We start from the raw sequence: 23430 nt of genomic DNA, 5'->3' as shown, positions 1-23430 counted from the left end.
ATTATGTCATTTATTTATCTTGTCGCAGTTTTATGTACAGTTTTTTTTCTTGAAAAGTGAAATATTGAGTAATTCTTATAATATGTTATGCATTTTATGACTCTGAAGCCACCTTTAGAAAAGGAATATAATTACTTCAATCATTAGGGTATTTGTAGTAGAAGTGGTAGTAGTATTAGTAGTAACTACCACCCAAATCAAGGAAATACGTAGCAAGATTTTGAGAGTGAAAGCATCTTTGGTGATGGATATGGGCCTCTGTTGGAGGCGCATAGAGCTTGGAGATGGAAGGACAGCACCGTTCTGCGTGTAGTGGCGAGTCCAGGTTACTGCACCTTGCATCTTATTAATAGGTAAATAGGATTTACTTGCCATAGATAACACACCATTTATAAGGAATTGTATGGAGGGGTTGGAGTATAAAACTTTATTGGCTTATAAGATTAAACCAGGATGACTTGTCTGATTCCTCTGAGTCTTGATTTAGGAATAAGGAAGACATTTTTTTCATCTGAGCCATCAGATATCAGATCAATAAATTGTTGAGTTGACTGAAGCTTGCATATTGCTAATAAATCCGAGTGGTGACCATATTTTATATGCTTATACTTCTGTTGTCTAGGATTACGCATGGCCCAACTACCAATAACAAAGGACTTTCCCCCAAATTATTGAGCAGACAAAGAGGTGCACTTTAATATTCTTAGATAACAATTACTTTAGCTCATTGCAGATATTAAAGTACAGCAGAGTTTGCCGTTAAAGGCCCGCAGATGTGAGGATGTGATCGCTGTACGGAAATATGGAACAATTAAGATGTTGATACTCATTATTTTCCTTACTAATTGAGTTCTGTTTAATTATAACTGAGAACATCTCCCCAGGGTTTCTGTAGACTGTTATAGAATATTATTCCTGACTAATTCTGTGATCTCTCACAAATCATCAGACTACTCGATAAATCACACGCATGTAATGAAAGAGAAGGAGGTACTGTGATGGGGACCTAAAAGGTAGCCTCATTGGGTCAGGTACGTGACCTCTGGATGGTTTAACACCTGCCCTAAGTAGTGGAGATCAGTACTCAATATAGTTGGTGCACATTGAAAGCATTGAACCAAAATTACTGAGCTGCATTGCTCATAGGTTAGAGGGCACGCGAAACTAAGGCTAATCTGGCCTCATTGTAGTGTTGGGTTTTGACACCCAGGAAAGGAAGGACCTGTTGTTTCTTGATTCTTCACCAGTTGAGGACATTGGACGAGTATGTCTAACCAGATCAGTAGGTTCAAGGACATACATGCCTGATATGTGGTCCGTTCTGACACGGTCAGTCATCAATTCGGAAAATACAACTCTTACTGCAAAAAACAAGCCCTTTATATGTTTATGTTACCTTTTGCTTTATTTCCCATCTATGTCCTATGGCACTTCTTCACTCCACAGTTCCAAAGGAGAGGACGTCCTGTAGAGAAACTTGGCAACCAGTAGCAAAGGGAAAGGGATTAACAAGAACTATGCCCTTCTCCTACAGTTCAGGTGGTCCCCTATTTAAGGACACCCGACTTACAGACGACCCCTAGTTACAGACGGACATTTTTGCCCACTGTGACCTCTGGTAAAGATCTCTGGATACTTTACTTTAGTCTCAGGCTGCAATGATCAGCTGTCTGTAATAAAGTTTTATTGCTAATCCTAGGGCCCATTACAGCAAAAAATTTTGAAAATTCAATTGTCACTGGGACAAAAAAAATATATACAGTTCCAACTTAAGTACAAATTCAACTTAAGTACAAACCTAAGGAACCTATCTTGTACATAACTGCTTGTAATTGAAAGTTGAATCGACTGTAGTATAGCCCCTTTTCTTCCACTGGGGAGGCATTGGCCATATATCCATCAGTTCCATGATCACTCGCACAGTTAGGCTACATTCACACTGCCGTTGCCTGCTGTAGCGTTGCACGGCGGGCACACGGCAGTGGCCGGGGAGAGGAGGAAGATAGTACATGTGTAGTATGTGTGTATGTATGTGTGTGTGTATATATATATATTGGTTCTGTGTATACTTGTATTACATTTGATGACCCTGCAGTTACCATGTGCCACCTATGGTGATAGAAAACGGTCAGTGTAGGGCCATTTTATCCATCTATTATAGGATACAAGAGGGGAGATATGGAAAGAGAGTAATATGGGCCTTAGCTGGGTTCACACAAATACTTTGGGAGTCATAATTTTAAGCTTTCTTGTTTTTGCAGCCCCCGCACCTGACTTTACGGCTGTGGCCTCTTCTAACCATGAGCTCTAATACTGGAGGTCACCAGTCCTCCATAGGATGAAATCTACCTCACTATTTCTTCATAATTTTCTATTGTGCTTTTTGTCGTGTTACATTATGAAAACATATCATTGATGATTTCTTCCCTAGATGTTTCAGCTGAGTTTCTATGCTAGGCTGCGGCTGGCACCCATCCAGGGCCCCTTGTTACAGATTGTAGAAATGTTCTGCCTCAAGTGCATAGGACCTGATTATTTTCCAATGACATTGAAAGTTAGAAGACACGCAGGATTGATCTGTTCATCCTTCAAAGCTGCTTATTTGACAAGGATAATATATTATCTGTGATTGTATCACATCCTTCTCTTTTTATTCATACAGCCCAGAGCCTTATAATGTGTTGCTACAAAATTTTTTTCTTCTTATGTTATTTTTACCCTCATTATGTTCATACACTCAATATAGCAAAATCTTTTGGGGGGAAATTTCCATAGCAACCAACGTGAAATGGTTATGACTGATGAGGGGGAATGATACATATTGTAATAATGTGATAACCCATAACAACACATTGGATAAAGCCTATCATCTATGTCAACTGTGATGAAATTCTTGAAGTGATTTAAGTTCAGCTTGAAAGTTCATGTATGTAACCTACAGACGCCCTATAATGAAAATCTGCCATCAAACTCAAGCATGATAAGTCATAGATCCAGGCACTGCGACTGTGGAAATACCCTTATATTTGTCACCCATGCCCTCCTTCCTTCTAAAATGGAGTTTTTAAATATCCTAATGAGCCAGTAGGGCTCTGAGCTTCACAGGCTGTTACACTATCTCACCCTATCCCTCTGCCTGATGTAATCTGACTGCAGCAGAGGGAGCTGCAACACACAGTGGAAGGAGGTAAGTGCTCCTAAACAGCTACAGCATAGAGGGGCTCTGGTATCGACCACCAGAGCACTCCTGGTTCATTAGCATAATGTTAAAGTCGATTTTAGAAGTAAGGAGGCCTAAAGTCAAGGAGGTCTGAAGTCAAGGTGGAGCTCTGAACACCTCCTCCTCTGTGATTGAACTTGTTCATCAGACTTCACGACATCTGGTTGGTGAAGTCTCTGGATGCAGGACCATCAATTGCAGTGAAGGGGTGTTCTGAGGCAGGGAAAGCTTGACTTCAGTGTTAAAATCTCCTCCTCCTTGACTTTATATAATCAATTTATCATATCACTTAAAAGTTGCTTTTCTGGATGATGACACCACACTGGGCCATGAAAGAAACAGGATTTGGAAGGTGTTCATCTGCTTGGAAACATAATGGTCGTAGTTTATTAGGTCAATTTCTGATGACAGGTTCCCTTTAAGCCACAGGCATGTCCATTTTAATATACATTTTTTACAGTCCTAGTACAACTTAAATAAATGATGCTACTTTGTTATAGGTTGTAATTTTAAAAAAATTCTAATTTATCCGCTCTGTAGTCCAATGTGTTTCCATGAGAACAGACAGCAAACAAACCTTGTAAAGTTTTGTAAAGTCAGATTTTATCCTTCCATGTGTCCATTTTTTTTTTTGATGCTTTACAAATGTAGGTGAATGTAAAATTTGGGACCATATCAATGAAGGGTGTTTTTGTTGCCTGCTACTCTAGAGATACTATGTACTCATGGGATTTATTTACTAAGCTTAATAAGGGGTTGGCCCAAGATTTAACGTAATCCCCATCCACAGGATCTGCTCCTTCTAGCCGCCCTATTTGTTCTTGCTCCACAGAGTCTCCGGGGGTAGTTTTAGACAACTGCTCCCTCTCTGTCAGAATTGCTCCTTCCAAATAATAAAACCTGACTTTGTAGAGGATTTTAAGATAATGTCCAACACATAATTCTGCTGTTTTGTTACGTGTCTTCAGTACATATCTGGCAATCTTGTATTCGTCCATGAAACATTTTCTGCAGTCCTTGTGCAGCCAATGCAAGATACTTTTATAATTAAGGCCAATACCGTGAGATCTCTATATGCTGGCAATTTGCTATCAATGTTGTTTCCCTGGTTCCCCACCGCTCCTTGTGATCCCATGGTGTTGAGTTATTCCGTATAATCACAACAGCAGTAGATTGGCCACGGTTGTCACTTGTTGACACACAATGTCATCACTGGAGGCTGGTAAACAGGGACCAGTAGGTAATTGGTAAGATAAACATTACTTCTTTTGTTATTATAAACCATCATTGACTGGCAAGTTACCAAGTTTTATGGGTTTCGCAAATCCATCTACCATTTTTTTATACTAAGATTACTGAGGTCATAGGAGCTTGTGCTTTAGGTGGTCACTCCAACAAAATAATAGTACCCTACAAATGCCATGTCCCCTACCTGACAATGGCAAGGTCCTTTGCTTCTCTACTACTTTTACTGTTTATAGTTTATTATATCTACAATACTTTCAGCCTGCAGAAGGAATCTCCTCATCCAATGTCCTCTTCTTCCCCCTGTATCAATACAAGTTCTGTTTTCCTATAACAATGTCTTCTGCTTTCTCATAGTGTCCATCATATTCTGGTTTCCTGGTTTGCTTTGTCTTCTGCATGTAGGATTTTGCATGAGTTAACAGTTCCATCTTCTTGACCACCATTGGTGGTATATTAACAAAAAAAGTTACATTTACATCAATATTGACCTTATACTAGTGCTTCCCTGGTTGTCCACCACTCCTCGTTTTCCCTGGTCCCGTGGTGTTTTGTTATCATCAGAACAGGAGTTGATTGGCTACCATTGTCACTTGTTGGCACGCCATGTCATTCCTGGAAGCTGGGAGTATTACTTATTTTGTTATTATAAACCGTTGTCACATTTTTATGGTTTTGGCAGCCCCCTTCAAGGTGGGGTTCCAAAAAGTGGAACTGAAAAATTCCAACAGGTTATTCAGGGTATTGAAAGAAGGTCATAAATGAAAAGTCTGGAACCAGTTGCAATCATTGAGGAAACAATCTATGCTGGACACAATGAGAAAGAAGAAGACGTTGCTGCAGGAAAGCAGAACACTCCGTATTGGTAAAGAGGAGAACAGGGAAGAGGAGTATGTGGTATCAGCATAGTACAACCCTAATACTACAAGGACTTCCCAGTCTATCACCCTATTTATAGCTGACTGTTCTCTTTTGTTATGAACTGGTGCTAAAATGTTTCAAATCCAGGTGAGATGACAGCGTCTGCAATACTTACGGCATGGAGGTGAGAGCAAATAATGTACATTGATAGTTCAGGACATGGCCGAAGTATTATTCCTGTTTTTATCTTATACCGTTCCCAAGGTCCTGAATTTTATTATTGTTTTTTGAGCAGAGCCACTCGTTTCAGGGATTAAAAAAGATACGTTTCTGCATCAGTGTAGCTGAAGTACAAAAAGAGGAGGGTAGTGTACACTCCCTAACTTGACCACCAAGGTCAATAAAGAACATAGAGATGATAAAAACGGTGGGTGACCTATTTAAAACTTAACTTTTAATGAATTAATTGTAATAAGATAGTAATAAAATGCAAAGTGGACTCCGAGTAGGAGCGCTAAAAAGCACAAACCAGCGAGAGAGAGATATATTTTTAGGTGCTCATCAAGTAGGCACAGTATACAAGCACTTCCTTAAACCCGATGTACATACTAGACCCATATATATAGATAGTCACATACCTGTGATTTCATGAGATATAAGAGCATCTGTCGAGTGCGGTGCTAGAGTGTGCGTTCTTGATATACAGTTATCGACCTCAATAAGAGCTCATGATGTACAAAGGGAGGGGATGGGAAACAATTGGAAAAAGGAAGGAAAAGAGCAGAACATATCTCTCTGGTGATGGGATATATCATAGGGAGGCATTTGGTTGTTAAGTGCAGGAAGCCCTAGAAAATCCTAAGAGGCAAAGGGGAGGACGGGAACGGGGACGGGGGATGGGGGGTGTAAGGATGCGTAAGGGGGATCCATAGAATAGTGTCCAAAAATAAAAATACAGATGGTAGAACAAGTGCTTGAAAGCCTCTATCTAAAGTGAAGGGAAAACCCTAGACCAGTGATGGCTAACCTATGGCACTGGTGCCAGAGGTGGCACTCTGAGACCTTTCTGTGGGCACTCAGGCCATCACCAGTGATGACTCCAGGTATCTTCCTACAGTCCCAGACAGCTCAGGACTTGCTGTGCACAGAGCTAAGTGACAGCTCTACCTGTCTTTTCTGCTTTATTGGTGTCCTCAGGTGCTGGTATCAATGAAAACTGTGACAGAGGAGGGAGTATAAATCACAAATTAAATTTCTGTGTTGGCACTTTGCTATAAATAAGCAGGTCTTTGTTGTAGTTTGGGCGCTTGGTCTCTAAAAGGTTTGCCATCACTGCCCTAGACAGTAACAGATAGAGGGTAACAGCAAAAGACAAACAGGTATAGAAATTTCTAAGGTATGTTTTCTTCACAATGCATAAAAACAAATGGTAGATTTTCTTTAAATCTGCCATGCACTTTAGTTTAGTAAAGTGTGCATGTTTATGGTGGAGTCAGAGGAAAGCTGCCTCTAGTGTATGTGACTACATGGGCATTTTCAAATAATTCCCTTATATCTAAATAAAGTTAACATATATATGCATTTTGCATGGATTACTCCATTGTGTAAATTGCAATAGATGTGAAATCCCCCAGGTACACAGGGGCAATGATTTGTACACATTTAGTAGCAGTGATGTGACCTGGATGTGGCTTTTGATCTTGCAGAATGTCACTTACTGCTATGGATTTTACCCACAGCTTATTTTGTTGGGGGCTTGTTTTATTTGGGTCCAGTAAGTTTTTGAAACATACAGTGCGCTCTGTACTTATGTTAGCCTTTTTTTAATGATTGTATGTTCTTAGTAAGATCCTCTAGAGAAGTAAACGTAATATTTCTAGTAAACTCCCTACACATAGCGGTAATAGTACTATTTATCCTCTGCTGTGTTCCCTCTCCTCCAGCATGAACTGCTCTGGACTATTTAGCAGTTTCCTGTTCCTTTGCTAGGAAAACACCAGCACAAGCAATGGGCAGCAAATGAGAGCAGTTTAATCCTGTGTCCCTCCTCCCCCTATCCCTATGCTAGTCTTCCAGCCATCCCCCCATCCTCCCCTGGACTGGAAGGGTGGACCTCTCTGCTGATTCTTCCGGATCACTGCAGTAGCAGCAAGGAGAGGGTCAGGGGGGACACAGGATGTTGGGGTCCCAGCTGGGGTGATGTGACACTGTCACCTTGTACTGTCCCTGCACTGAGCCATGTGGTGTCTGCAGTGTAACTCCGAGAGGACCCAGTCTCTGCTGGAGCTTGAACTGGACAGCTGGTAATACAGTATACTTATATATAGACACCATCCTAAATAGCGTACACCATTGTATACACAATACTACACACGCAATACAAAGTGACCGGCGGCTGCTGCTAATAATGTATACGCAGTCCTGGGTTATAATTCACCACTACATCAAATATTTTCATCCCTTTTATACAAACATGAGACACAAAGCTGCACACAGTTTACAAGACACATAAGAGTCCTACAACTATCTACACAGTCCATAGATACTTTGTATAACATCCTGTGATTGAATAATATTGTTACGCATATGTTACTGTACGACATATAAACTGTATCCATGTGTGTCTGTATACAGATGCAGCAGTGCCGAGTTTGTTAATCCGCTGTATGCTTTCATTGTTACTTTAGTGTGTGTGTGAGTTATTAGATGTTACGTGGTTTAACTGCGCTTCTCTGTAAAATCACAGATATCCCATTATTTCAGAATCTGTGGAAAATAACAAACTCAAACCTGTTGACTCCACAAGTCTGCTACATCTGTATATACTGTATTTAGTCATTGTACATCACGTCGTTTTCTATCATCTTTATTTAATACTTTGCATGAAAAACGCATGGCAAGGATGACATCTGTAATATATTTTTATCCTGAAGTAGTAGTGTGTGGATAATGAACAGTTAACGTGGATGAAGTCATAGGATTGCTCTGTAAAGATGAAAACTCTCTGTCTCGACTTTCAGTTAACCAGTTCCAGATTTCATCTATAGACAATTTACTGTAAAACATGAACAAAGTATGCTGGGAATGACGAACCAATGTGTGCGGATGGAGGACCCCCCCCGGGAATGCAGTCTTATAGTTTGTAACGTAATGTTATGCACAATTGTGATCCTTTTGCCATACATGGTGGGGCGCTGTGAGCGATGGAGCCAATGATTGGACCATATGTGGAGAACTGAGGCTCAGAAGTTCTAAAGTATCACAAAAGTCATGTATATGTTCTGTATTTACGCTTGATTTATGTAATGAAATATAGTGGCTACATACGTGGATGTTCTGGTACAGTCAAGTCAGACTTTCAGTATATGTTGTAACAATGAGGTTTGTGTCTGGGACCTCCATCAATCAGATCAAGGACTAGTTGTTGTTTTTACTGGAGAAGCGTATGGAAGTGTTTGGTTTTCGAACATCTCATTCACGGATGAGTCATCCATAGGATATGTATATATCTCAGGACAAGCATGTAATGTATATAAAATTCCCTGGCACCGCTTATCTGGGGAAATAAGCATATGCTGTATAAACAAATTCCTGTGGCACCGCTTATCTGAGGAAACAAAGGATGTTCTGTATAAACACATTTGGCACCGCTTATCTGGGGAAACAATAGGATACAGCAGCTAAAATTCTGCTGAAGAGAAGCGCTGCCGATCACTATGGACATTAGAGGAATACATCAGCATGAATGTTATTTATAGACAACTTTAGCTCCACTTTTCATCAGGCGGCTGCTTAGTAACCAGCAGTGTGACCATGGGCTGACTGTATGCTCCATCCTTGTAGATATCATTCCCATGGAGTGCTGCAGGCAGGAACACCTTCCCGCAATGTCTAGCCGCTGGCATGGAAAAAATGGCTGTCCTTAGGCTTTCATACGGCCAATGTTTTGGAGAAAACTGAAGGGTAGAACAGCAGGGAACTTTGTGTCCCCATGCTGGAGTTTTTCTTTAGAAAGTCTTGAACAAAGTTCTAAGAGTAGCAAGTTGTCCAAGTGTGCGCTGTAGAACAACATTACATCACTGCCGGACCTTTTTATAACTTCTCTTTTACGTGCCATGACACTCCCTAAATCACAGTATAAAAAGTACTATTTATTAATAAGGGAACCATACAAAGTATACTCAGTGTACTAGTAGCAATTATTGTTATGACAGCAGACTGGGGCCCCCAATAGCTAGAAAGGGGGTCCGGAGTCTATGTTCTGTAAATAGAGCAATGGTAACACTATTACCCCATTCAATGTCTATAAAAGCTATCAAATTTATGAAATTTACATTCACACTATTCCATAACTCATTATTGGAATTATTATAACTTATTGGATGGGGAAAACAAACAGTCATTCCATATTTATCATGTTATGGAGATTTATATAAATGCCATATATGATATTAACATTTATAAATGAAAAGAAAGGTGTTCATCCTCTTTGTTGCTTGATGGAAGGTTATACCGATTGAAGGTTAATTTAAGGTGTTATCTACTTTCAGCAAATAAATGATACTGGGTCAGATTTATGAAAGTGTCCTAAGGTTAGACAGTACAGAGTTAGACTGGACAGTTTCATTCTGCACAAGATTCATATTAGTGTCTGATGCTGGATGATAGATCTGTCGTAGCTTATGACTGTCTAGTCACACTTTGCACCTCCTATTAGCTTACTTTAAACCAGATAACAAGGACAAAATTATATCAGGTCAGTAGTATTTTTTGCGCACAGACCTTTTTTCTTTTTTTTTTGTGGCAGGAGACCATGCCCCTTTGTCACAGGTCACACCCCTTATGTAAAACTAGTCGTAGGAGCGACAGAAAACTGTCTAAAACCCTTTATAAATATGGTGTAGGCAGTTTTAATGACATATTTTTGCTGTAGCAAGATTAATAAAACTTACCATTATGTGTATGATAAAAAGTTATACAATGTTTCAATATTCTGTTTCAATACCTCACAGATCTCTTCTTGCTGTCATTCTTAAGGAAGCTTCATTGTTTGCTTCCTGTGGATAAAAACTGCTCCATGGTCATGTGATGTCACACAGATGCACGGCTCGTTATATCATACAGTTCTACCGGTGATATAACGATCCGTGTGTGACATCACAGGAGACAAACAATAAAGCTTCCTATAGAATGACAGAGATCTAGATCAGTGATTTTCAACCTTTTTTCAGCCGCGGCACACTTTTTATACTTAGAAAATCCTGGGGCACACCACCAACCAAAATAGCACAAAATGACACTAAAACAGTCATATTATACATATAGTTAATAATATAGATTAAATAAATTTATTTTACTCACTCCGTAAATGAGTGTGAAACCTCTTCCTCAACAGTTCTCAGTTTCTCCCTGTTTTTAGTATATGGTTCTGATTATTATGTGGCTCATATACTGCAAAATAAAGGGGTACAATGAGAAGTACTATGGTCATGAGGCCAGAGTACAAGTGCCAGCTCATATATACAGCATATGAGCTGTTACTTTTAGTACTCCAGCCTCATGACTATAGTATTTCTCATTTTACATCTCATTTGCCGAGAAACAAAACACAGGGGGCACCATAGTTTAGGGAACTTTCCCCGTGGCACACCCGACCATGTGCCGCGGCACACCAGTGTGCCATGGCACACTGGTTGAAAATCACTGATCTAGATAATCGTGGGGGACATTTATCTTAAGTCTGGATCTTGTTTCTTTTCTCAGGTTTTAGTTTTTTTTTTATTCATCTTGGAGGTTGATATATGAAGCCAAAAAGTTGCTTGAGCGAACCCATCTAAACAATTAGCCACGCCTGCTCTGGACTAGACTATTTTCAGCAAAATTGTGTCTTTTTACTGCCATGGTGCAAAAAGTTGCGACCTTTTCACACATCCATGTCTAGATTCCTAAGCTGACTCCGGAACAACAGTGAAAAACTCTGTAGTGGCAAGTGGAAAAGTCACAAATTTTGGTAAAAAAGACACAATTACAAAAGAAAAAAACACAATAAAAACTAAGATAAATGCCACCCAGAGTGTAATTGATACAGAATGTATATTGGAAAATGGAATAACTATTAATTGCACAAATAGTATCAATTATTTTCTAAAAGTGGACAAACCTTTTAAAAGTCCAGCTGTTATCCACGCAGTGTCTCATTTCCCCCCCAGTGAAATGATAAAGGATTACAATTCCCATTGATTAGGCCGCCTCATCCTCCTCCAAAGAAGATTTTTCTCCATTTGAATGTAATTTGGGGACTTATTGATTTTAATAGTAAGTTCTACATTGTTGCTCTTTGAATTCTTTCATTTTATAAATATATTTGTAAGCATAGTTCCTGTCTGTTCTGGTCATAATCACCTCAGTCTCTCCAAACATTTCCTAAAACTTTCTTGCCAGTAAAAGCAGCTCCTGGCTTGAGTTACCTCTTGCCAAGGGGACTTGCCAGCAAACTAAACCTTTGAAGGAACCCAACTTCCTGGAGATATGTTAAAGGATTGTGAGAGGAGAACGGGTGGCAATGGACGGTCTATGGTTGCTGTGGTAATTGAGTTTTTTTCTGGAGCTTTTACAATACGTCTAATTGTATCATGTAATCAGTATTCACTAAGGAAGAACAGTCACTTATTTGGGCTGAACTCTTAGCGCTGGGGCCTCTGTTTCCTGGGAATTTCCTTAAGCAGATATCTATATGTTGAAAATTGCTTGCATTGTAGAAGTGTGACGTAGTGTAGCTATGAAGGAATGCCGTATTTGAGGTAGAGTAAGTGTTTTAATACATTGTTGTTTTAGGTGGTGACAAATAAACATGGCCTGTATACACTGATAATATGTATTGAATTCCTGACCATTTTCCCCATGTCACAGACAGGTTGTATAGCATACCTCCATGTGGGTACCCAGACGGTATTAAAAATACATTACTTTCAGAACAATATCATTCCATTCCAAAAAACCATCACCATGCATCCAGTTCTGCAGCAAGTTAACAGTCTATTTCACACCATATTTTTCTGCGTGCGTACACAAATGTTAGGATTGGCAAATGGGTTGAGCGTAAACAAACCTCAATGTTCAGGTCTGTACTGAGCATGTGCCTTGGAGCTCCCCTTGATGTCTTCATGGAGTGACAACCTGTTCCCATGACAGCCTGGGGTCTGTAGAGGCTCCAAGCCTGTCATTCTGTGCGATCTGTAACATTGTGCCGGTGACACACTGTTACAGATCAGTAGCCAGTTCCCCATATACTGCAATACTGTTGTAGTGAAGTATTTGGTAGAAGCAAACAGATCCCGGAGTTCCGGTTCCCGAACCAAACTTTTGTTCAAACTCAGCAGACCCGAACTGTCCACTCATAACTAATTAGCAATGTATTAATCGCATGGATACCACTATATACAAAGGAAACTATCCAAATACCTGTCTGACAGAGGCACAGATGACACCTTTTGGCCTACATACCGGTAGTTGAGTTGAGTTTGAGGATACATCTAGGAGCTTTCCTGCCAATGCAATGTAAAAAGCCTCAAATTTGGAAATCTCAACAGGAAAAAAAACTGCCTCACCTTTGTAATTATTGGGTACCTGACAGATATGATAGGACCTATGTGTCATGTCTGGTGCCAAAATTTTACCATACAAGGCATGAAAAAGTCGCAATTCCTGGCACACGCCATATAATTTGCTACTTTTAATAAAAGGGGACGCAGCAGAATGACCGGGCCAGCCAAACTTACTTTTGTCTGCACAAAAACCTGGCACAGGTTATAGCTGGAATCTTTGACATGTTGGATCTGGTGTCTATATCAATTCCAGAATGACATCAAGGGGAAATCTAGTAAAACAGTGACAGACAGAGAAACAATCCTAAATGCACTAAAATAATAAAATGCCTGCCTATTAAAAAGTTGGATTTTGTTGCACGGTCCCCTTTATGACGGCACAGCTTCCTAATCCCTATACATTCAGACATCTTCATGATTTGTCAGCTATAAATAATTCATTCGCATTAAATATAACAAACAAACAACTGGCATATGACCCTCCTGCTGATGAGACCCTGCAGCAGAGGAATAAATAAAATATTGCGCTCTTTCAATTACATTAAAACCTATTACTTATTTAGTCTCGGTCTGGAGTTCTGTACAACTAACTAGTCCTGCTGTGAAGATACATCACATCGAGCTACATAAAACCCCAAGACATATACATTCATTCCTCTAAGCCAGTGATGGCTAACCTATGGCACGGGTGCCAGAGGTGGCACTCGGAGCCCTTTCTGTGGGCACTCAGGCCACTACCAGAGAGGACTCCAAGTATCTTCCTGCAGTCCCAGACAGCCCAGGACTTGCTGTGCACAGAGCTATTTTAAAGTGACAGTGCTACCTGGGACTATTTTCTGCTTAATTGGTGACCTCAGGGGCTGGTATCAATGAAAACTGTAACAGAGAAGAGTATAAATCATAAATTAAATTTCTGTGTTGGCACTTAAAAAAGCGATAAATAAGCGGGTCTTTGTTGTAGTTTGGGCACTCGGTCTCTAAAAGGTTTGCCATCACTGCTCTAAGCTGTCTATGCTGTGACCGGTGATGTCATTGGCAGTCATTTAATGATGTCACTTAATGATGTCATTTCTTACGGCCATTCTTCCCCCCCTGTGGCTAGAAATCCTGTATAATTTATGTTAGAAAATAACAACCGTACTGGGAAATGTAATGAAAAGCATTTGAATAATTTAGGAGACAAAATAAACAAAAAATATAGAAGATATCTCTTTTATCTACGTTTTGTAAGGAATGAGTTGGGATTGGATTGCCTCCACTCCTTTTTACATTAAAGAATAGATGTGGTTTTGGTGCTTAATACCAATGCGGCCATCAAGACGTAGTTACTTCAAGGGAACCTGTCATCAGACTGTACCAAATTAAATTACTAGCCCCTCATGAGTATGAAACGTCCTTTTTAGATTTGGCTATTTTATATAAAAGCTCAACAATTACTTTTTGTAAAAAAAAAATGCTTCCTACTTCAAAAGCAAATGAGCAGCGGAGAGCAAGTTCTGTAGCCCACAGAACCACAAGCCTGATGCTATCTGAGAGGTGAGATTATTAGCTTTAAAGGGAATCTACCATCCAAATCCATCATGATAGACCAGGGGCACATACTCATTGATCCAGGGTCTATGACTGTAATGATCTTCTTAAATGTGTTATCCATGGCCTTCCTTCTTCCAAAATCAACTTTTAAAATTATGCTTATGATCCTGAAGGGCTTCCCCCCGAGCCCCTCTGTGCTCTGTCTTCACAAGCTATTACACTTCCCCTTCCTCTTCCCCTTCCCTCCACCCAATGTCTCCTAAACTTCCTCTGCTGCTGTAGATAGATTACAACACAAAGTGGAAGAGGAAAGTGCTGAAGGAGCAGTGGGGAGGGAAAGACAGTGTAACAGCTTGTCAGAGCACAGAGGAGCTCAGGGGGAGCCCTTCAGGATAATGAGCATAATTTTAAAATTTGATTGATTTTAGAAGTAAGGAGGCCATGAATACTAAGTATACCAAATATAGATTGCCTTTAATCTGACACCATGTTTCTAGGCAATATAAAACCAAACATAAGTGGGTATGACATTTCACTCCCCCTGCAGCTTCTAAATTTCACTCATCTAAGGCAAAATATGACTCTTCTCTGCTCATGTTCACATGACTTTGGAGGAGATTTATTTTACAAGTAAACTGGGGAGATTTCACATAGAAGATGGGGTTCTGGAAAGGCCATTTCATACCCCACCTGAGGGGGCTAGTAGTTTAATGGGGTCAAATCTGGTGACAGTCTTCCTGTAAAATTGTGCATTGGATGCTATAAAATAAATTGATGTTGTAGAACATTGTTTAGGGGGTTATCTCTTATATAAAGTTCCCACATTTAGCATACAAGAAGGGATTGTTTTGTCAACTACTAAAAGCAATATTTGCCTTGGTGTAGATAAATAGGGACACATACAGTGGACAAAGCCGTCTTACAAGGTTTCTTTTCTGAAGCCGAAGATTCTTTCCTTAATTGAATTTGTTACCCAGAAATGAATTCATCCTGGTAGCAGCCTATAAAGCGCTGTAGAAGATGTGTTAGGATCTGTGCCGAGCCGGCAGCGAGACATTTACAGCCTTGAGTCTCACTCCTCGCATTCCTGTCACTAAATTCACTTTTTGGTAAGAACTGAGCGCTCAGTGTCTGCTTTCCTGACAGCCAGCATTACATTATATATAACTTATAAAACTATCCATTGATCATTGCCATGAGTCAGGTGGCAGCGCTCCAGGTATATCACACTGTAAATAGACTCCATGTTTATTCTGGTGGAAAATATGAAGCGTTGGCTTATTCAGGGCTTGTGTAATCTGCACCAGCTGTGGAGTAAGGACTTTATTACCATATTCTGATTAAAGAGGAGTTTTCTGACTAGTGTTGTGCATGTCGCCGTGCCGGGAAACCATGTGATCCGGATGATGTAGTTACAGAGGTGGTGAACATGTTGTTTGCGAGAGAAGTTTACTTAGCTTTAAAAGATATTCTTGTCTTAGATATTAATGTCGGATAGATGTGGGCCCCACCTACAAACGGGGAACCTCAATTCTCATCTTATTTGGTGAAGTGGGCTCTGGCCGGCAAATGCAGATAATGGGGAAGATGTGTGCAAAAAGTTTGTATGTTCTCTTCGTGTTTGTGTGGGTTTCCTCCAGGACCTCCGGTTTCCTCCCACACTCTAAAACAAACTGTTAGGTTGATTAGATTGTGAACCCCATTGGGGACAGGGACCGATTTGGCAAGCTCCGTGCAGCGCTGTGTAATCTGTGTGCGCAATATAAATAAAGGAATGATTATCATTGCAGTTACTTCAGTTTTCCCTTTTCCAAATGTCTGAAACTTGTCCCATCGGCCTATTTGCACCAAATTTGAATTATAATTTTTTTTTGCCAATCCATTGCACTTTTCCATTTCCACCGTAATAAATCTGATGTGCAAACAACCTCATAAGATTCTGAGGTACTCAGATGGAGTAAGGCTGGCAGCTCTAATGTGGCTGATCCGTGAAAAAATGGACTGTGTGTCTGCCAGGTCTTACAGTGCTGAGGATTGGGTTCCTGGGACACATTGCAGTGATATATGACGAATATGTTGTCAGTCCACCACTCCTTTGCTATGTATCATATAGCATTTTGATGCCTGGAGTCCCATCCTCTTCGCTATGATCAGGCCATGAAATCCAGCCTTCTAACAACCAACGTTGTGTGCACTCACCTGAGTTGCCTGGACAATCATTCTGCACCTATGAATGATAGAGCATTGTCTGGCCATATGCCTACTTTTCTCCATTCACTACTTTGGGAGTAACATGAACAGTGGAGCAGAGCTCAATTTAATTTTATCAAGGATAGGTTAGGACGCCACAAGTGGGAACAATATAATTTATACAATTATATCTATCTGGTGAATAACATTCATATACCCCTTTTAAGTTGAACTCTCTATTTCTAAGTCTAAAAATGTAAAAAAATTTTTGGCTTTGAGCCTTTGTCAACAGCCACTATGTTTATATGGCTATACAGTCAGTCCCGAGGTTATATACAAGATATGTTTTTTAAGTTTGTTCATAGGTTGGATATGTATGTAAGTCAGAACTGGTATATTTCATAATTGTAGATCCAGACAACACATTTTTTTTGTCCCAGTGACAAAAACTTAACTTCTGTAACTTTATTAAGCAGATCATTAAGCTTCATTAAAGCTGATCATTGCAGCCTGGGACTAAAGTAACATCCAGAGATCTTCACCAGGGGGCAGAGAGGTCCGTCTGTAGCTAGGTGTCGTCTGTAAGTTGGGTGTCCTTAAGTCAAGTAAAAGCTAAACCGTGGAGGGCATAGTAAACAGTCACATAAACATTGTATGGAAGGTATTTGTACCGTGCGAGGAGGAAGTGCAGAGCTGCAGGTGATCAGGCAACAATAGAAGAAAATCGGCAGGGGATCCCTAAGGTTACTATGGCATTTTCTATTTTTATTCATGGGAGTAAGTTATCAATAACAAGATATATATGTGTATATATATATATATTTTTTTTTTGTTTTCAAAATACATTTTCCAATAAGATTGCTTAAAACAAAAATAGACCTTTTAAAAAAAATAAATCTGTATTCCTGTAATGAACCTCCTCATCTTTACAGCAAGATGAGAAGAACTGCCAGAGCCCATGATGTAATGCATCGGTGTTTCCAAAGAATTTGACTCAAATCACCCTACATCTGTGCTTCACATTACCAAGAATCACTTAAAATGGAAAATGGACCCAGATTATGATCCTGTTTATATTTCTGTCACTCCCACCACATAGTCCCGTGTCCCTTCCCCATGCAGCTGTCTTCATAGGATTATAATAACTAAAAGGAGCTCCCCGGTCATTGGTATCAATTCTACAAGTTTCTGTGCACTTGACCATCGTAGACGCAACGAAGTTGACACGTGACGTCCTGCGGTAGATTGCCACTTATTACGGGTATAAATAAACCTCTCTGCCAGTTGCTACTAGTTTGGGCAATTCAGAACAGCTGGCGGACATAAAAGGAAGGTATATTTATAGCGAAATTGCAGTTACCATCCAAGCAATACATATTTAAACGCTCTACACATTTTGTCACATCCTTTTAAGAAATATTATACAAACTACAACTCACAGCATGTGACAGTCACTGGGAGTTGTAGTTGGGAGAGAAGCACGGATCCATAGGTTGCAGAACATTGCCTTAAATGAGTCTTACCATAGGATATACATGCCTGGTATATGTCAGAAACAGCGCCACACATGTCTCTGGGTCATGAATGGTATTACATCTCATTTCCATTCACTTCAATGATCTGAACGGACACAGTTGAAGCCTTCCCAAAGCCATGCCCTAATGTAAGGGCACATCACACTGGCTCTGATAATACGATGCCAGGCTGCCTTGTACTTCCAACCTACATTTGCCATGCAAATTCTTTATTACAATACCTGCTGCTGTTTGTGGCACGTTGTCCTCGAATCGGATCATAGAAAGCAGCACCCTCCCAGATTTGGTAGACTCATATGATTATGTGAACTCACTGTTTTGGGCACAAGTATAGGGATATGCCTGGATCAGCACACGATTTGTAATAATCCACCTTCTCTTCAATTATTTAAGGTATGGATTTCTACAAAAGAGGTTACACCACGCACCTATGTATGTTTTATCGTGTGGTTATATACAATATTATATTACTTTCATATCCGTGTTCTTTATTACCATTTGCCCCACATATTTCAGTCCATACAGGTATTCCAGTTATGTTACATGTTTTTTGTAGTTTTATTGGTATTTTTTAAAACATTTTATGACTTAGGGGCCTCTTTGTGTCACATGTTTTTTTTTTTTTCTTACCACCTGCCAAAAATATTTAGTCCCACGTCAAGCCTGTCAGTGCTTGTAGTGATGTCAGCATGGGACAGGTTTAGATTTATCACCGGGTACATAGCTGTGTGAGAGCCATTTCAGCTCCTGCAAGTGCCTGGATCAGACTCACCAAGGGCAAGTCTTCTTTTCTGTGATGATTTTATACAATTGGAAATTTTTGTAATTGCACCCCCCAAAAAAAAGCTTCCAAAAGGAGATTTCGGAGAACCTAGGTAGGAATAGATATGTGGTGTCTCCCCCTATTGGAAGTGAGTGGTCAAGAGGACCCATTGTGGACCAGGAAATCTGTTACACTGGGTTACAAGAATGAATATGATTTGATTAATTGATGATTGGATATGATGGATTTGATGATTGGACATTTTTGTGTTAGATCCTTAGAGCATGGTAGGTTATGTCAGGGCAATGGCCGCAACATATATATGTGATGCCCACACACGATTCAATACTATTGTCTATTAAAGCAAAAATTGTATTTAGTTTGTATTTCTACTTTCCAGCTTGTATGCAGCATAAAAAAACAATAGTGGATCAATATTTCATCTCCGTTGTCTATTAAGTGTCCAGCACAGCTCTGTAACAGGAAACTTGCCTATTGGTAAAGCAATTTGTCTCTATGTCCTCTAGTTTGTAATGCACTGACATTGGGCACTAACGCTCCATTCAGTCTCTGGTAGAGATACCCTAGTGCAGTGATGGCGAACCTTCTAGAGCCTCAGTGCCCTAACTTCAACCAAAAGCCACGTATTTATTGCAAAGTGCCAGCGCAGCAATTTAAGCAGTAATGTATTTCTCCTTGTTCATGACAACTTTCAATCCTTCAGCCTCCTAAGGACACCAACGCAGTTGAAAGGAGGAGGGAAAATTCATCTATCATTGTAGGAAGATTCTGCAGGAAGATTCTTTGAGTTCTGTCTGGTGAACTTCATTCTGGGGTGATGGCCTGGGTGCCCACAGAAAGGGCTCCGAGTGCCACCTCTGGCACCAGTGCCATAGGTTCGTCATCACTGCCCTAGTGTAACGATCTTCAAAGTCCCCAACGCACATGTGACTCTTATCCCATTTTTTTTCTCATTCTAACATTAGTGCATGAGACCCCCGGTCTATTGATCAGTTTGATGTTGGGACCCAGTCGCTTGTTACTAATAAAGTTGTAGGAAGGTGTCTATAAGTAGAAAATACTAAGTGTCATATTCAGTATATATTAATGTATTGTCATGGGATTTTGTGTTTTATAATTTAAGTTACAAAAAACAAAAATCTAATTTTATAATAAGTGAATGTGTAAAATGTGCACAGATGGTAAAAAAAAGATGTGAAGAAATATCATACTTCTTATATAAAGGGAAATTTTTATAGAGCAGGAATCGGTAATTGAGTCCATTCTCTGACATCCTGCAGTATAATTGTTCTACTTCTTATTTGCAGATTTTTTTTTTCTTTTGGGGATAGATGCACCCCATAGAGTGTACATGTCATTGTATTGCAACTTTAATACTGCATAAAATTACATATTACAGTGGGAGGGGCCATGGATGGTGTGGCGGAGCTTCTTAGCCACAGACTTGGTATGGTATATGTATGGGCATCCGTGCTGTCATAGCATATCATTATTATTATGATTTTGTTTTGTGCACTCATGATGTGCCTGAGGCATGACTCTCTCGCTAGAGTGTAATATTTCCATGTGATCTGTCCATCGAGAGAGCATCCAGTTGCCAGGCTCGTGTCACAAAGCACCCTGTGTTCTTCTATGCAAATCACGCAATGATTCATCCTCCTCTTCAACAAACATGAAACATTTTGCTTCAAGTTTGCGTAAACAAGGAAGAGCGTCCACCAATCCATGTGAGCTGAGCCTGACTCTCCTACTTAAGATAAAATATTTCATCCTTTCATAGAGTTGAGGACTGCAGGTGGGTTGATCTCCGCTGACTTTCAGATTAGACGCTGTTTGGCCCCAAGTAATTCCTATGGCAAGCGGAACTGTATCATATGGAACCTTTCCATCAGACGGAATGGATCCCAGCTTGTAGATATCTATAGATGCATGGAGAATTCAATTGGGTCATTTGGAGTTAATGCAGAACAAATTCTTTGGATGCGGAACGTCTTGTTCCTGGCAAGGTTCTTGTTTTTTAATTAAACTATTACAAAGTGGTTTTCGAAATTCTTAAAAGAAAAGAATAACCCAACCTAACCTACTTCTAAGGCACTTGAACTACCTCAATGCCAGCTTCACACTGTAGTGTTCTGAGCAGTATTTGGAAGCCCAAACCAGAAAGTTTTCTCCTGTATGAACCTGGTTTTGGCTTGCAAATAATAATGCCAATTACTCACCAGAATACTGTCATGTGAAGCCGGGCTTGGGGACATCTCAGCCCAAACTGCAAAGCATCGATATGTACATAGATATCTTGGTTCTTTCTTATCATGTCATGTGCGTACAACCCTGACACTAAGCAGATGGCATTCATTGTGGACCACATGATCTACCTTGAGACTGAAGATGACCATACACCTTAGACAGAACCTGACCCAATGAGACAGATATTCCTCATGGCGGAGAGTGTACGCAGAAACTCATCACCCTTGATAACCAAGGAGCTCTCATTTCCTTATCATCTGGAGTTAATATATCGCTATACACAATTTATTGACAAATACTTTTACCAAAATAGTGGGGTTTATCTGACAATTGTCTACAATTTAGGACCACATTAAGATCATGCAGTAGGATGTTGCGGTATTTTGGAGGAAAACATTTAGTGTCTTGTGCTCCTACAGTCCAACCATCTTTTTTGGAGGTTTCCAACTTCATATTTTAAGCACTATGTAGATGTTAGGCGAGCATGTACAATATGTATAGGAACTTCACATATATAAATATATATATATATATATATATATATATATATATATATATATATATATATATATCACAACTAACTAGTATAGAGGGTCAGTAATATAGATCCTTTAAGATGTTTTTCTAGGAACTGGATTATTGAAAGAAGTGTAAATATTCAGGAATTAAGGGGATCAGAGAGGATCTAGTTGGCATTTCACCTGTGACCAGTGTACTACATGTTATGTACAGTAAATACTGTATACTGTGTATGTCTTGGCAAGAGCTCCTTGAGGAAAATTTCAAACAACCTCTTTCCAGTTTTCACACAAACATGTATTGTGCTGTTCCTTATCTTTAAATTTATGAAGCAACCTGGTGTTGGGAGTTCACATTTATCCATAGTGTCAGATTGTGTAAAATACATCCCCATTTCATTTCATTTCATGGATGTGTAACCGGGATAAAGCACTGAATTCGGCTAGAAACACTCAACCATGGTCATGTCCGTGCACCACAAATCGTGCGCTGGCCGAATTTCACAGACCAACCACAATGGCCAGGAAAAAACTATGATGCTTGGAGATTGAAAGCAGGCAAAAGGAACACATCCCCTATTGCCCAAGAAGCTTGATTCTAATACCTTATGCAGGAAGTGACTTCCAGAATTGTAGGGGCTATAATATTCATACACTCAAGGGCCCATGGCAGTCTTAACTGACCCGTGAGTCCAGAGAGGTGGCATTACACAATAATAATTTTTTATACAAAGCTACATTTTGTAGCCTGGCTGAAGGTGCTACGTCAAGCCCAATTGTGATGTAAGTTCTAGGTTATGGGAGAATTAATCACATTTTATGTAACACGTTTCCCTTTTCTTATTTAATTTTTACATAACATTAGTATCTGTGGACTGACTGAATGAATGGATATTATACAGTCAACAATATTCCTTCTTCACTTGACATCATGTGTAAGGGAGCGGAGTTACAGAAAATGATTGTTAATATTTATATATATCTCTATAGCTGTTATACTATATAAAGCTCCGTGGGCTCCCAGCTGCCAGGCCGGTGGCTCTCTGCTCAGCTTCTTTATCAGTCCACTACTTTATTTAGGATGAATGCTCACATTCCAGGACTCAGCTGTTGGAAGAACTGTGGGAGTCTTCGAGGAATGTTACTATTCCAGAATTAGCTTTCACTCTGAGCTTTAATTCCAAAAAGAGAGATTTGGGAAGCTCATTAGACAGATTTTTAATTCCCGGCAGCTGCTGCTTTTATGGCCTAAGTATTGTGCGAGACTGCAGCAATAACCCTCAATATTTCATAGGTGGCTCTTTCTGTACTCGGCTGCAGACATTTTGGAGTCTTGATTACACTTCCTGGCATCTCCCGCTAAGTCTGAGCTCTGCTGTCACATTGCTGGGTTCTTTCTGCAACTGAATGAGCTTCTGTGTTGTGGGGCTGAGGTTTAATGATTTAACCATATGAGCTGCAACGGAATTTTTCTCTCTGTCAGACATTTCATAAGATGCCGGGACCGTAACTGTTCTCATTACTCCTAAGCAGAATTCCTATTCATACTGCAGAGTGGATATATATATTTGCTATAGTTGGGTTTCACATCATTAATATTGCGTCAACATACAGTATCCTCACTCATCAGGTCATGTCCTTAATGGGACTTACAGTTTAGTTTTTCTATGGAGTACTGCACACAGTAACACCA

The 23430-nt window shown here is 39.9% G+C and overlaps 1 protein-coding gene across 18 annotated transcripts in view; it reads left to right on the top strand.

Annotated features, from left to right (window-relative positions):
- IQSEC1 (IQ motif and Sec7 domain ArfGEF 1) overlaps window positions 1-23430 on the top strand; it is a 411145-nt gene that overhangs the window by 337149 nt on the left and 50566 nt on the right. Inside the window, exon 1 of one of the 18 annotated variants that reach the window (XM_072128372.1) lies at window positions 7432-7629. The exons of 16 other annotated variants lie outside the window; for them this stretch is intronic. In XM_072128372.1, coding sequence (XP_071984473.1) covers window positions 7565-7629 — 65 coding nt within the window. In that variant the 5' untranslated portion in view covers window positions 7432-7564. Of the gene's footprint in view, window positions 1-7431; window positions 7630-23430 lie in introns of those variants that run through there. One more of the 18 variants, XM_072128374.1, reaches the window with a different exon arrangement.

This window comes from Engystomops pustulosus, chromosome 10, assembly GCF_040894005.1.
Source record: "Engystomops pustulosus chromosome 10, aEngPut4.maternal, whole genome shotgun sequence".
Classification (NCBI taxonomy): Eukaryota; Metazoa; Chordata; class Amphibia; order Anura; family Leptodactylidae; genus Engystomops; species Engystomops pustulosus.
The sequence above is the reverse complement of the archived record's forward strand: the minus strand, read 5'-3'. Positions and strand labels throughout refer to the sequence as shown.